Genomic DNA, 15,218 nt, shown 5'->3' with positions numbered 1-15,218 from the left:
AAGAAATTAAAAGTTAAGAATTAAAATAAAGAATGAAAAACATGCTCAAATGTAAAAATAAAATAAAACAATAATAACATTTTTTTAAAAAGGAAAAACATAAATATACACAAACATATTTTAAGGGATTCAAAGAAACGATGAGACGAATCTTTAAATAAGAAAATTAATTTAATCCCATTTAAAAACATCTTCAAAATTAATGACACATAGTAAGAGCAGCAATATATTGATTTTATATACATATACAATATAAGTTATTAAAAGTAGTTTAAAGTATGAAAACATGTCAATGCAGCAAATGAAAAAGAAAGAATAATTGGTATAGGTAGTATTTAAAATTTGAAAAAGCAATATAAGGATATGATTTTAAACTAAAGGTGGTTGATAAAATTTCAGTAAAGCGATTTTCACAGTAATACAAATTTCAGAAGAAAATTTTGATTAAAATTAAATTTAGATTAGATTTGTTTAAATCACGCCTGATGGATCATTTCGTTTCTTTTCATTAATCTCTCTTCTTTACCTCCCATTTTATTACCTCCTTCCAATTGAATACATGTAACGATTTTCATTTATGTACATATACATACAGCTATTCTGAATTTTTTATGTTTCTTTTTCATTTCGTTTTGTTTTTTTGCATACGTATCGAAAATAAATATCATTTTTATTTTATTGGATTGTGTGAAAAAATTGCCGTTTGGCTATTAGCTTACAATGTACAGTTATAAATTTAAAGAAAGTTAAATAAATAATATTATTTATTGTTTCAGCATTTACTTTGTAGAAAAACATTTTGAATTTATTTAAAATAAAACACTTTGTAAATTTACCTCACCAGAGTTTAATAAATTAAACACTTAAATGTATTGAACTCTTGTGTGGCAAATTTTCAAAGTGTTTTATTTTAAATAAATTTAAATAAATAAATTTAACAATAAAAATAACATCGGCGTTCCGATAGTTTACTTTGAGGGGATTAGCGACACCCAGATAAAATTGTCAACAAGGTATTAAGTATTTTTACGTGAATGTTTTGGGCAAGCTTCCAGAAACAACCCGACTCTGTTCATGCCAATATGAAAAGTAGTCAGGAATGTGAACTTGATCACTTTGGAGATCGACATCTTTCACATCACCGAGACTATGTTAAGGAGGCAAATACTCTTGCCATTGGAGAGTTTAAGCCTTCATAATATCGAGCTATTGCTCAAGAGTCTCTGGCTTGATATGTTGTCCCAATTTAACGCCTTCAATATTTTGTTTTATTTGTACACCGGGATCCCTTTTTGTTGGAATCACAAGTTGGATATGTTTGACGTAGTACACTTAAAAAAAGATAATGATGAAAAATATTATTTTAAAAAACCTATGGTGGTTTTAAAATCTTTTCAGTATGTCATGGTAAAAAAAAGTGATTTTTCTCAAGCCTGGGTATTCTGTGATGTAATTCACCAGTTTTATTGGGCCTTCTTGTTTGTTGTGAAAAAGAAAAAAAGAAAAAAAAATATGTCAAAAAAAAGCATTTACTTCCCGTAACTTTTTATATTTTTCACCCTTCCTTTGCGCAAACCTCTCTGCGCCTGAAAATAAAAAAAGTGATGTAGAGAATTCCAAAACCAAATACTTTAATTATTTCTACAGTAAAATTCCGTTAATCCAAACTCCTGTCATCTCTATTGCCAAATATTTGAATCGTTATAAGGAAATAAAACCCCTAAAAAAGGGCCTCTCTCCTCGTAAACGAGTGTTTCTTTTTCAAATCAATTGACTTCGCTGGACATTCGAGAGTAAGTTTTCAATGTGATTTCAATTGGCTGTATTGTTTCAAAAACACAAAAAAGTGATTTAAGAGTAAATTTTGCGTTTTAATTAAAAAAAATACCATTATTTAATAGTTAATCCTACTATCTAGACTTCTACATATTCAAATAACGTTTTGTACTCATGGATACTTTGAGTTTTGCTATTTACGCATTATTAAATTAATATTTTTTAAGAAAACGTTCATTTCATTTTTGTATCTTGTTATTCCTAAACCATGAAAAAAAAGTTTCCGGTGCAATTATATTTTTGTCCAATGTAAATTAATTGTAATTGATATGTTAAAGAGTTTAAGAAAAGATTAACGTTGATTTTGAATTATTTGCGTAAAGATACGATAAAATTCAATGCATTTACAATTTTTATTTGGAGTTATCTTCGGTTTCATTGAAATTATTTTTGAACAAAAACTCTTTAGCAAGAACCACCCAGTTTAGCTACTTGCGTGTTTTCCTTTTACCTAAACGTCGGCCATATTATGTTTTTCAATAACGGTTATATTAATGCTTCAGAAGGATTTACGAGCCATATCTGGTGAAGATTAATAGCTGACCGAATACGTGTACTTTCTTCTAAATGCGTATTTAATAACTTTTCTATGGCAGGAAAATTATCGCGTCGTTTATGCCGATATTAACAGCCTGTAATATGTTGACACATTTACCGTTTAGCGACACGCGTTTGCGTGTAAAAATGTTCAACAAATTTTGTGTCGTGATTTTTAAAAATTATTTTTTCTATGAAACAAACACTGACGTATTGAAAATTAATAGACTTGTTATTTCTTTACAAACTACTTTCAGAAAATTTGTTTTATGTGATATTACAACTTTAGTAGATAGCATTTTGGAGAGAGGTAGTATGAGTACGGGATACATACGATTTTTTTATTGGCAAGCAACCTATGCTGGTTTGCCTAAGTCTCTTGTACTAGTTAAGCGTTTTTTTATGCTTCAAAAATAAAAAATATTTTTTTTGTTTAAAAACTAGGCTTAGCAATTTATTCACGCCTAAAACCACCTCGCTGGAAAGGAAGATTTTTTTGAGATTGACGTGGAATTAAGGACGATAAAGCTTTCAGATATGAACTAATAAATTAGTGTTGGAATGGTGGAGAGAATACAGAAGAAGTTTTTTTGATAGTTTTTTTAAGTTTTACATGAGGGAATGGGATACTACCCATTGCAGTACATATCGTTGTTCCCTTTAGGTTTGCTAGTTATTTCAAGTTTACGACGGCCTTTAAACTTCTGAAAAAGTTAGTTTATTATCCAAACAATTTGTAGTGCATGAAATAAAATGCACCAAGCAACTTCTTAAAAGCAAGGCTACACCGACCATCTGTTCTTCCTTAACTCTCGTGCGAATGTGATTTCACACTAGTCTATACGATACAAGACTAGATGCATCTCTCCTATTTTTTGAATGATTCATTTGTATTTGCTGTAATCTTTAATTTAACATTTTCACACCGGTTTTAGAAATGAAAATAAGTATAACTATTCTGGATTATTATTCAAAAAATATTTATCCTTGGTATGCGAACAATGAATGTTACGCTTGACGCAAATACATCTGTATAAGAGAGAGAACAAAAATACAACTTATGACAAGGAAGACCGTCCAGTGTATGTGTGAAACATATTTAATCTGTTGTTGACAATGATGGGAGACACACGCATATAAAATGACCAGCGTATTTAAGGTTTTTAATTATTTTTATGGAAAATTGATTACTAAACAGTACATCTCTATGGGTTTTTTTTTTAAATGTTTGAACTTAAGAAAATCCCATCGTTTGCTTTTAGTAACACGATGCTTCAATCACCGCAATCTTCAGAATTATTAATCACACAGTGTTTGAAAAGTTATTGCTGGATTAATAATTTACCGTTTGTAATGCTTGTGAGAAAAAGGATTGTTCTATTGAACAGCTTACAAAAAGAGGTGGATCTTTTCTATTCCAGGATTACCAGCTTTAAACTCATACTCTCTAACCATGGATCATTATGTGTATTGGTGATTTAGTTATCTTTGTTTATTAAATATTTTATGAATATGTAATATCTTAATCATAAATTTTGCAATATTTAAACTCTTGTGTGGCTTGGTGTAACACGAGTCAACAAAGGATGCAAGATTTTATATATCTCTATTTTTTATTAAAATAATGAAGTTTTATTTTTTGTTATCTTCAAATGAACATTTTTGCATCTGATTTGGAAAGTTAAATTTTGTTAAAATATGGTGGATTTGAATACAAAAAATAACATCCTTACTAAGCGAAGAATAATTATACGAATGACAGTTTTGCCAAAACCACAATGTTACTGTTTAAGATAGACCACGAGAGTATAACTTAAAACGAGAAACACAGAAACGCTGTTATGTGGCCGGCGTTTATGTGAAAGAGACAAAAATAAAAGAAAAAAAAAATCGTTTAATCAGTCAGTTATTGGAAGTAAGTGGGAATGCACGCTAGTAGTATAAAAAATGTATTTATGATTTTTTCATATTTTGCTATAACAGGCTTGAGTTATATTATGGGAAAATAACTATTTAAAAGCATGTTTCTTTGTTGTTTTTTTCAAAAACTAAAATTCAAAATATTATGTCTTTTGCTAGAGGTAACACGGTGTTATAGCATCATGTGTAAAGGAATTTTGTAGCACAGTCTTTTAAGAGATAAACTTGTTTTCGTAAATATCTCTTTAAATATACATTATAATAAGCAGCTGTGCTGTACATTTAAAAAAATAAAAAACTTTTTTTAAAAATCCTGATTCCGAAGTTTTTATTAATTTTAGCTGGGCGTTTTGTCAGAAAATTCAGCATCGGAATTCATAGAATATGCTAATAAATACCTCATATTCTTTGAACAACCTAAGTCAACATATCCCTCGATGACCCAGCAAAATCAAAAAGAAATTCTGTTGATGTCCATCTGGATTATTTTTTTTTCTTTGAAAAGCGACTCGTTTGAGTAAATACTTCCAAACGATCCTTTCGAAATTTCCGCTCTTTGAAATATCTTAAAATATAATAAAAATGCTTAAAATATGTTTTTCGTAGATATGATAAAAAGAAAAGAAATTTTTGCCAATACTTTTTTTGCAATTTTAAATTGTTTGGCAACCTTGGTAAATAAAATAAAATCTGATGAATGAATTTTTTGTGGGTAATTTTTAGTTTGATTTATATTTTTTACTACATTCTTAATCACTGGTTACTAGGTAACTAGTTTATAAATGTACATTTTAATACATTTTTAAATATTATTTTATTAAACTTGTATTTTGTGAAACTGAATTGGTTAAAAAAAATGCGAACATGCTATGATCAAACCTGTGTAGTGATGATCTAAATCAACCAAAATACATAATAAGATTTGTAGTGGTCCGAATATAAATAAAACCTTTTTACGTAATGCGGCGGCCTCCGTGCTGTAGTGGTCAAGGCGCCTGACTCACGCGCGGTAGGTTCCGGGTTCGATTCCTGGTGAGAACACAATAATAAATAAATGTATTTTTTCTCAAGCTTATTTTGGTGCAAAAAAAAAACAATAAAACTATAATTAATTTTCCTTTTCATATAAGACCTATTTTAACGAATTTCATAAACAAATTTACAAATGTCATTTTTTTAAATAAAAAAAGGCTCTTTGGTTCTGGTCCTGACTTGCTAGAAATGTTTTGTGTGGATTTAAAACAAACTTACGAAGGAACCTGTTTAATGAAAATAACATATCCTATTTAAATAATGTAAAATGTTTTTAATTAATAAAAAAATATTGCTTTATTTCCAGTATTTAACTTCCATCCACTTTTTATCCTATGAATGTTATTTTTATCATTTTCAAATATCTTGGAAAGTAGAGTCAATCGAAGTTTATTAAACAAAAATGAAGATCTTGTGAACTGCCGTCAGATACTGTTACTAATTCAAAGCACATAAAACTGACATTCATCATTTATATCCTGTACCTTTAAGCTATTATCAATGATAAAAATTCAATTAAATGTTAATTGTGAATATATTTAAAAATAATTAACATCAACAATATGAATTATATAATTCTATCATTTCTTCACAATATTTTTAATAATCCCACTTCGCCTGTTTATCTGAGAGAGCTATTCCAACTTCTATCACAACATGGACTATCTTTTTGCTCTAATAACGAGAAAACCCTTTTAAAAACCCTTTCACCGCTCTAATTTTCTTGCCTCCATTTTCACAGTAGTAGCTGCTCGATTGTGAAATAATCTACCCACTAATGTCATAGATTTATTTACCCCCCTTCTTTATTTACATTTAAATCAAGATTGAAATGTCACTATTTAAATATTTGAATTGTTCTTTTCTTCTTCTTCTTTTTTTCCCATCTCTTCTCCTCTCTAAATAGTAAAGTGTTATTATTTTTTTTAGTTAATTTTGTTTTAAATTTCTTATAATTTTTTTAGATTCAGTATAATTCATTAACATACGTCTATGTACTTGTAATTTTTTCAAACTTAAGGGTTTGGGTAGGTAGGGAATAATTGCCTAAAAGCAATTTGCCCGCCCTCATTTGTTTACATATTGTGTGTATATAAAGTGTTAAATAAAAAAAACGATAAAATTAAAATTAAAAAAAACATAAAATACGATATTATCTCAAAGAAACAATTCACAGGATGTTAAAAGGTCATCAGCGTATCCACTTGCTCACTATATTTTTTTATCAAACTTGTTTAATATAGTTTAAAGGTTTATTACGCGTGTACTTGTATATGTAAAGAATTCTGATATTGAGTAAGGCAAACCTTTCCTCTCGTACCTGAGGTAAAATACCTTAAAACTTTATATCACACGATTCATTTTATCCTGGTTTAATAACAATATTAATGTAGTGATGTAGTTTATGTCAAATTGACTGAATGATTATGATACTTAATATTGTAGCTTATACAGTCATAAATTATTTCTTATTATACGTCTATACCATATGAATCTATGTAAAAAAATATTCGTTATCTGGATGTGCTAGATAATAAACTAAACATTGTAACTAATACAATTTAGGCTCTTTTAAATCTTATGTCGTTTTGTGTCTATATTACTGTAATGAAATATACGAAAATCTCTCAAAATATCAAACTGGTAATCTTTAATCTATTTTCAATGCGGCAGCTAAGTTTATAGCGGGAGTAAAACAATATTGTCACATCTCATCTCATCTAACATCTTCGAGATTTGCACTGAATAAAAAGCCAAGATATAATAAAATATAAGCTTTACTGAACAGTATTCAAATGCCTCCATAAAATGTCTCCAAGATACTTATCGGACCTTTGTATTATAAAAAACAAATATCGAAGAAAATTGACTCTTGGTTCAACATTTGATTCAGGCGGAGAAAAACTTGTTTAAGTCTGGCGGTACTCATGAACCAGGTTCGAAAATTGCGCTCTTGCCGTTGCCAGCTCCTATGCCTGGAACCAATTGCCTTAACACTGAAGAATTATCGACAGTCAGTTCAGATCTCATCTGAAACCTCACTTCTTCCGTTTATCATACCATCAATTTTAAAACCAGAAAATAAAACATATAATGTTATCTAAGTTACAATGTAAGTTAACATATAAAATTTTTAAGCGCCCTTGAGGTGATTTTTCACAAAAACGGCGCTAGACAAATCAGGCAATTATTATTATGATAAGATGCTTAGTCCAAATATACCACAGCGGCTCATGCGAATCGATTTACAAACGTCACACAAATACAATTACTTAACTTCTTTTCTTATATATTATGTGTCATTATATTTACAGTGGATTTTTTTAATTGGCTTTAGTATTGTTAAGATTTTTCTAATTATTTTGTTTATGTAATAGCTTTAAAAATCCCAAATAAAATAAGATAAATAAAATAAATAAATAAAGAAATAAATAAATATATGTATCTAAATGTATTGCAACAGAGAGGGAAAACATTTTCGAGAAGAGAATATGGAAGCCTAGGAATTTACGAGGCTTCCGACCTATCAAAAGCTGGATTCAGTTCACTTCAGATCGGCCTCTTGGTGTAACAACCAGTGAATTTGCCAACCATGTAACAAGTCTTGGGTTCGATTCTCGACATGGTTCATTTGAATATTATTTAAAGGGGTATTTTTTTTTACACCATTCATAGTCTCTAGACTGGTACCTGAAGCGTAAGACTGATCACATTACCTTCATGCAAATAAAAATATCAAGATACGCTGCAATTGGTGTACCAATGCAGTACCTTTTGCACCATACGGTGTGGAAAGAAAATGATTATGATGATGATGATACTTTAGTTCAAAAATTAAAAGCAAAACTTAACTAAAAAAATACACTATACTTACTATGAAGAACGGAAAAGAGATGCGATAGAATGGTAAAAAGAAAGAAAAGAACTACTCAAACATTTAGATATTGACATTTTAATATTGATTTAAACTGCTACTACTGTAAAAGAAAAGGCAATAAAATTAGGGCGGTAAAGGGGTATTAAAAGGGTTCTCTCGTAACTAGAGTGAAGAGATAGTCCATCTCGTGATAGGGTTGGAAAAGCTCTGTCAGATAAATAGGCGAAGTGAGATTATTCAAAATATTGTGAAGAAATAATAAAATCTGAATGTTTATTTTGTTTTGAGAATGTTATTTTTTTCTATGCAAGCACTGGACCATTGACCCTTTTCAGACTTGTCAACAATATTCTTTAAAGTGTTGTTTTTATATTTGTTACAGAAGCGAAAGCTAAAATCCTCGGCCCTTCTGACATCTATGTAAAAGCAGGAAGTGCTGTTAGCCTGACCTGCATCATTAGTCAGGGTCCACATGACCTTGGCACAATCTTTTGGTACAAAGGTATGATATTTTAAATATACTATTTATTGTAACATCAACTTCTAGTGAAAACTGCCATTAAGCAAATTTGCTTCTGTTCGCTAAGTTGAGTGGCGTTTACACAAAGACAATACAATCTATATGACGTTATTGTCTTGTACCAGCTCCGTGAACAATATCGATAGCGCAAGACAAGACAATGGAACAACACAACAGTTTTAAGTCACGAAAATGAAAACACGACGGCGTGCATTACAAGCGAATTCGCAAAAAAATAAAGAAAATATACTAAGATACATTATGTTTTGTTAGAAAATATTTTTTCTGTTGACTTTTTTAGCAAAAAAATGCTTCAGAGCGATACGCTTGCCTCGAGCAAGTGGCTGCTGTAATGACATTTTGTATGTGCTGCGCGAGGTGATGGAGTAATCCATCGTCCTGCGATAGCCTGCCCGTCTGTATTTGGGACAATGCCTCGGTCCGTTGGCCTGTCGTCTGAATCGCTGACAATAGTTTCAATGCTTGGACAAGACAATGTTTTTTTATTTGTCTTGTGAACGCTTTTTTACGCAACACAAAAGCCTCCTGAGAATCTTACATAAACTTGTTTGCTGTTCAAACCATAAAATTTTGTAGTCCTGGACGCACAAGGTCAACAGTTTTTTGGCAGTTCATGACTAAACTACTGAAATTATCACCAATAAACTACACTAGTAAATAGTTTATTATTTACAATGAACTTCCACTAACAAATTTCACTAGCAAAATTAAAAATTCAGTTGGCTTAATTATGTATTTATACGATACAGTTCGGCCACAATAAAGATTAATATATAACAACAGAAATAAAAAATATTTTAAATACAAAAAGATAAAAGTCAAGACATTAAAGGGCTTATAAGGAATGAAAGTTCTTCGTTTACATATCCGAAGAACCGTTTTAAAGACCGTGGCTCTTCATATCGACTTAGATGAAAGAATCCAAAGAATATGAATGATCAAACATAGGAAAACTGATGAATGGTATACAGCATTTAAAGTTGTCACTTAAGCATAACATTTTCATTACATTTCCTTGTATATCCACGAACAGGCCATGCTTTTGTGAGATTTTTTGTTTACTATTTTAACCAGTAATATGTTTTTCATAGCTATGTTTTATTCTTTGAATACTCTGTTTTACCACTTATGTATATTGTAAAAAACAAAAAAAAACATTTTGGTTTTTTTATTTTTTAAAAACTAGTCAATTACAGGTCAAAAGCTCTGTAAATTCGAAGACTTCCATATTTTTTTTTTATCTATTTAATGTTCGTCATTTTTGTTGTAATATGTTAATCTTAGTAACTTCCTAGGTAAAAACATGCGAAAAAAATTCCTAGGGAAAAACTTTAAATTTGAATTTAAAGCAAAGTAAGAGTATATAAGACACGTGTGAGATCCATCTTGACGTATTATGTGGAAACACAAGCGGATACCACGAGAACGAAGAACCCGCTAAGAACATCAGAGATGAGGGTCTTTAAATCGATTACCGGAAACATTCAGAAATGAATTTATGCGAGAAACGTGCGAAACAAAATGTATGGCGCACTGGATCAGATCCTGTAAAAGATTCCGAAGAGACCACATAAACTGAATGAGCAGAAATAGACAGGTGTCCATAACATCTAAAGAATTATCTTTCGGAGGGCGCGCCGCTACGGCGTCCACCTGGAAAACCCCCTAAACCAGTGGTCGTCAAACTCATTAGTCAAAAGAGCCAAAGATCAGCATAACGACAATTAAGATTTCTTTTGAGAGCCAAATTCGTTTTTGTTTTAAACTATTTTTTCTTCAAAGCCAACGAATCTTACTATGCAGTGAAGATTTCTGTATTTACTCTCTGTTATTAAGTAAACATTCTTTAAATTAGCGATTTAAAGAAGATTTAACGACATTTGTTTTGGCAATCTTGATCACCAAATCCGTAACATTTGAAAATGTTTGCCTCTTGATGAATGATGCAATGGTAAACAAGTATCTCGTGAACAATATTATGTATCTTTTTTGGGTGATACCGTGTATGTTGGATTTGATCCGACGTTTCGGCTACCATTGCAGGAGCCATCTTCAGGGAAAACTGTGTGTTTTATAAAGAAATGTATGTGTTTATGTACTAGTAATTTGTACCGTGTCACAGTCAGCAGTAGGCACATTTCTAGTTTTGTAGGAAAGAATAATTAGATATTGATAACAGTGACCGTGAAAACCTTCGCACCTATTTAAGTATCTCGTCATTTATTTTTTCTTCAAAAATAGAAATAAAAACCTTTCTTACTTTGGTTATACTTTTAGCTCCATAGGTTGAAATTGAAATAATTTTATCAGGTTTAATATGGTGCTTCTTCGTGTATCTAAATATATACACCAATCATTCAAAGGGAAATAGTTCTTGAAGTTCTTCTATAGAAACTGTATATTAAATAAATTGAACAAAAAGTGTAACTTGCGCTGATCCGCACTCGAGTGGCTTAAGAGCCGCATGCGGTTCGCGAGCCGCGGTTTGCCGACCACTGCCCTCAGCAATATGAGGATAGTTAAATAGTTTGAGGAGAACGGATCGTCAGATCTATAAAAAGACAAATAATATAAATAACTTCTTAGGAGGTGAAATACAATAAAGTTCCACCAAAAATAAATACCAAAAAACTGATTTCATGCAATAAATTAAGGCTAAATAATAAATTGACTTGACTGATTCTAGGTACCAGCTTAGTAGAGGTTCCTTTGCAGCATCCAAACGACCATTCCGAGGCTTCGAGAGTGCTTGTTGAGTCTGAGTGGACGGACGCTCTGACGTCACGGCTCAGGATAAGCAGAGCAAAAATAACCGATTCAGGAAACTACAGCTGTGTTCCTACGTCAGCAGGAGGCGCAAGTGTCAATGTTCACGTCATAAACGGTAATTACACAAAATTATATTTGACCGTCTCATGCACCGTTTTCATACCATACACCTCATACGAGGCCATGAATTCAGTAATCTTAAACAAGATGCCATTTGACTATGGCAATGTATCCCTTTTTTCTAACATTCCTAAATTGAACGTAGTTACGCAGAAAACAGCTAGCCAAAGAAAAGTAAAACTCAAATAATAGCAATTTTGTAGAAAAGGTAAATAATCAAATCGACACCAAAGTTGAAATGTTTTTTACTGTGTCAAATAATAAATAATGCGTACATTTATTTCATTAATAATACAAACAATAAAAAAATTACGTATCTGACCAAGTTTTATGATTTTAAAGACTGGCTCACTACACAGGCTAAGATGTGCATTTTACAGAAAATAGTCAGCGTTAGTAAAACGCTGATGTATGTTGTGTCATAATGTATTGAACATGTTATTTAATATTAACATTTTTTAATTTCTTACTTAATTGTAAAGAATCCCTAAATCAATTTTTAGCCCCAACGTAAAAAATAATTTATTCTGTATTATAGGGATTTTGGGATTTTTTTAAGGATTTTTTAAAATCAATAATTAATTAAAATAGGATACCTTCGAATTTATCCATTTTAATTTATTAAAAAGGAACTAGATTTCAAAAAGGCATCCATCTTCCCATCAGCATTTATAGCGTAAGAGTGTTCTTGCGCTGTGGGTGTTTTCTGCAAATTGAAAAATGTCGTTTCTGTGATCAACACTATTTTCAGAAAGTGATTTTTACAGTTTTTTGTAAGCGACCTGCGGTTGTTTTTGAAAAATAAAAATCTCTATCTCACAGACACTCCGTATATATTTTTCAATTCACAAGCTTTATAAAGATTCCCTGGTATTAACTATGTATACTTATTTACGGAATCGTGCGGCAGCCTCCATGGTGAAGTAGTCAAGACGCTTGACTCACTCATGAAAGGTTTTGGGTTCGATTCCCGGTGAGAACACAAATATTGAAATGTGATTTTTCTCAAGCCTGGGTATTCTGTGATGTAATTCACCACTGTAATTGGGCCTCCTGAAAATCGAAAATTGGTCTTATTATAGGCAGTGTTATGTCTTAGACTCCTACCTCATACACAGAGGGTTCCGGGTTCGATTCTCGGTGAAAATACAAATCAACAATGCTATTTGAGAGTGCGCTCTTGAGGAATATACGTTGATTGAATTTTATAAATTACATTTCTCTTTCTGCTATAACTCATATAGTATCCATGCGGCTCTATTGCGGAATCATATTCCATCTATTATTCACTATCAAAGACGTTTCTACGGTATCCGTGTTTAAATCACGCCTAAAGAAACATCTCCTTTCTCTTCTTAAATCTCTCCTTTATTATTTTCTTTTTATTCCCTTTCCCCCAAGACTAATATCAATATAAATACATTTATGCACACATATTGCTAATTCTATTTTTGCATATATATTTTGTTTCATTATTTTATTTCTTCTCTCATTCGTTTTGAAACATAAATGATATAAACAACAGCTTTAATTGTATTTATAAGTTGGAATAAATAACCATTTTGTAACAAGACCGCCAATGTATCTTTCTACGGAAAGTTTAACAAATTAAAACAAAATGATTCATACAAATAATTAAAAACGTTTTAACATGCATTATTTAAAGTGCATTATTAAAGTCAATGTCAAACTTTATTTTTCATGCAATTTTTTCTCTGTTCTTTATTATGTGTATTACTATAATTATTATAAACAATTTTGTATTATGCTCTTTTTAAAATTATTATTTAAAATACTTTTTCTATGTAAACCATTATTATCTTAAAAAAATACTTTTATTTAATTTATGTTTTAATAATATTTTATGCTAACACCATTTTTTTAATGTTTTTTGTTATTTTCGTATTTAAAAAGAAAAAAGGAAAAATTGATTATTATTAATTCGCTACTGAATTTTTCTTATTTAATTTATATCCTTTGTGTTTTTAAATGCAAATTTTTTTATACCTAAAATGTTACATTATTTCCATATTTTTCTCTTTTTTAGTACATTTTTTTTTTACTTTTGATTTTGCATCGCAGTATGCTTGTTTGGTTCCTACATGTTTTTATTTTTTTTAAATGTGTTTTTGTTCATTTTTTAAATTACGACTATTTTTGTTCATGCCTGGGGCGTACTGTAAAAAAAATTCATTTATATATATATTTTCTGGAAAAAGATCTGCTTCCTAAAACAAACTTTATTATTTAAATTATAAATGCTCCGTTTTTGTAAATGTTTAATAACGTTTTTTTACATGACCTTCGAAAGTGAAATAAAAAATGCAAAAATATAATAGTTTCAAAATATTATTAAAACTGTTTTTTTTTTCAGGAGAGCATCCAGCAGCCATGCAACATGGGAATACAAATACAGCCTCATTGACAACGCTATCAGTAAATCTTATAATATCACTTCACTGCTCAATCGCGTGTCTTTTTTCTTCTAGTCTTAACAATCGTATAAGCTGAAAAAAACCTTAAAAACACATTTTTTATACAATCACAAAAAAACTGTTTGTAATATGTCACACAGTTTTAATAAAAATGATATTAAAAGTAGGGTACTTATAGATTTTAACAAAATATTTAGTTTCGTCGGTGCAAAAACTTGATTGTTCGAAGTGATTTTATTTATAAAAATGGTTAAGTGTGTATTTTAAGATGGTGTAAGTGTAAATAGATGTAAGATTTTTGTAAATACCAATGCAAATTGTGAAAACGGTAAATTATTTTCATCATAAAACAGTAAAATTACAAACATATTTCATGAAAACCGCCTCGCGGTGAAGCGGTGAGTTCATTTGCCTGCCTCATTCGAAATACCGTTGAATTCCGCTACAATTGATATGAAAAAATATTTCAAAGTATGTAAAATACATCAATTCAATTTACAGCAACAGAGAGGGAAACATTTTTGAGAAGGTAATATGAAAGTCTAGGCATATAAAGGGCTTATGATCTGTCAGTGGCTGGTTTCAGTGGCCACTTTACACACTGTAACATTCACCATTCTGCCATTCAAACTTTCACATTCCTTCAACTCTTGCATCAGTTGACTTTTGTGAAAAAGAATAGCTGATATTTTTTTCATGTGGGTCAGATTCATCCGACTGAACTAATTCAACTATGTACTAGGCAACGCCTAAAAACAATTTTCCTATTTTGATACTTCTTTTTTTACCAGGTAGTTAATTCAACAATGTTTGAGTGTGTTCAAATGCTTGCAGACAGGCTGGATTGTCTCCCAGGGATAAAGTTGTATTTACATATGTTGCAACAGAGAGGAAAAACATTTTTAAGAACGAAATATTGAAATCTAGGCATTTACAATGTCTATGATCTGTCAGTGGCTGGTTTCAGTGTTCATTTTACACACAGCGTAATATTCACCACTTTGCTTTTGTTTAAACATCCACATTTCCTCAACTCTTCCATCAGTTGACTTTTGTGAAGTCAAATAGCTGAAACCTTCATCATGTGGGTAAAATTCATTCGGCTGAACCAGTTCACCTATTACGAGTAGGCAACGCCTAAAAACAATTT

The 15,218-nt window shown here is 30.5% G+C and overlaps 1 protein-coding gene across 1 annotated transcript in view; it reads left to right on the top strand.

Annotated features, from left to right (window-relative positions):
- Positions 1 to 14,974, top strand: part of LOC148280070 (zwei Ig domain protein zig-8-like) — a 180,575-nt gene extending 165,601 nt beyond the window's left edge. The window contains exons 5-7 of the mRNA XM_088228969.1: positions 8,586 to 8,705; positions 11,431 to 11,628; positions 14,008 to 14,974. Coding sequence (XP_088085095.1) covers positions 8,586 to 8,705; positions 11,431 to 11,628; positions 14,008 to 14,144 — 455 coding nt within the window. The 3' untranslated portion in view covers positions 14,145 to 14,974. The remainder of the gene's footprint in view (positions 1 to 8,585; positions 8,706 to 11,430; positions 11,629 to 14,007) is intronic.
- Positions 14,975 to 15,218: the final 244 nt, after the last annotated feature.

Source organism: Micrasema longulum, unplaced genomic scaffold (genome assembly GCF_059751315.1).
Source record: "Micrasema longulum isolate JH-2025_06_02 unplaced genomic scaffold, ASM5975131v1 h1tg000619l, whole genome shotgun sequence".
NCBI classification, from domain to species: domain Eukaryota; kingdom Metazoa; phylum Arthropoda; class Insecta; order Trichoptera; family Brachycentridae; genus Micrasema; species Micrasema longulum.
This window is presented reverse-complemented; position numbering and strand designations above follow the sequence as displayed.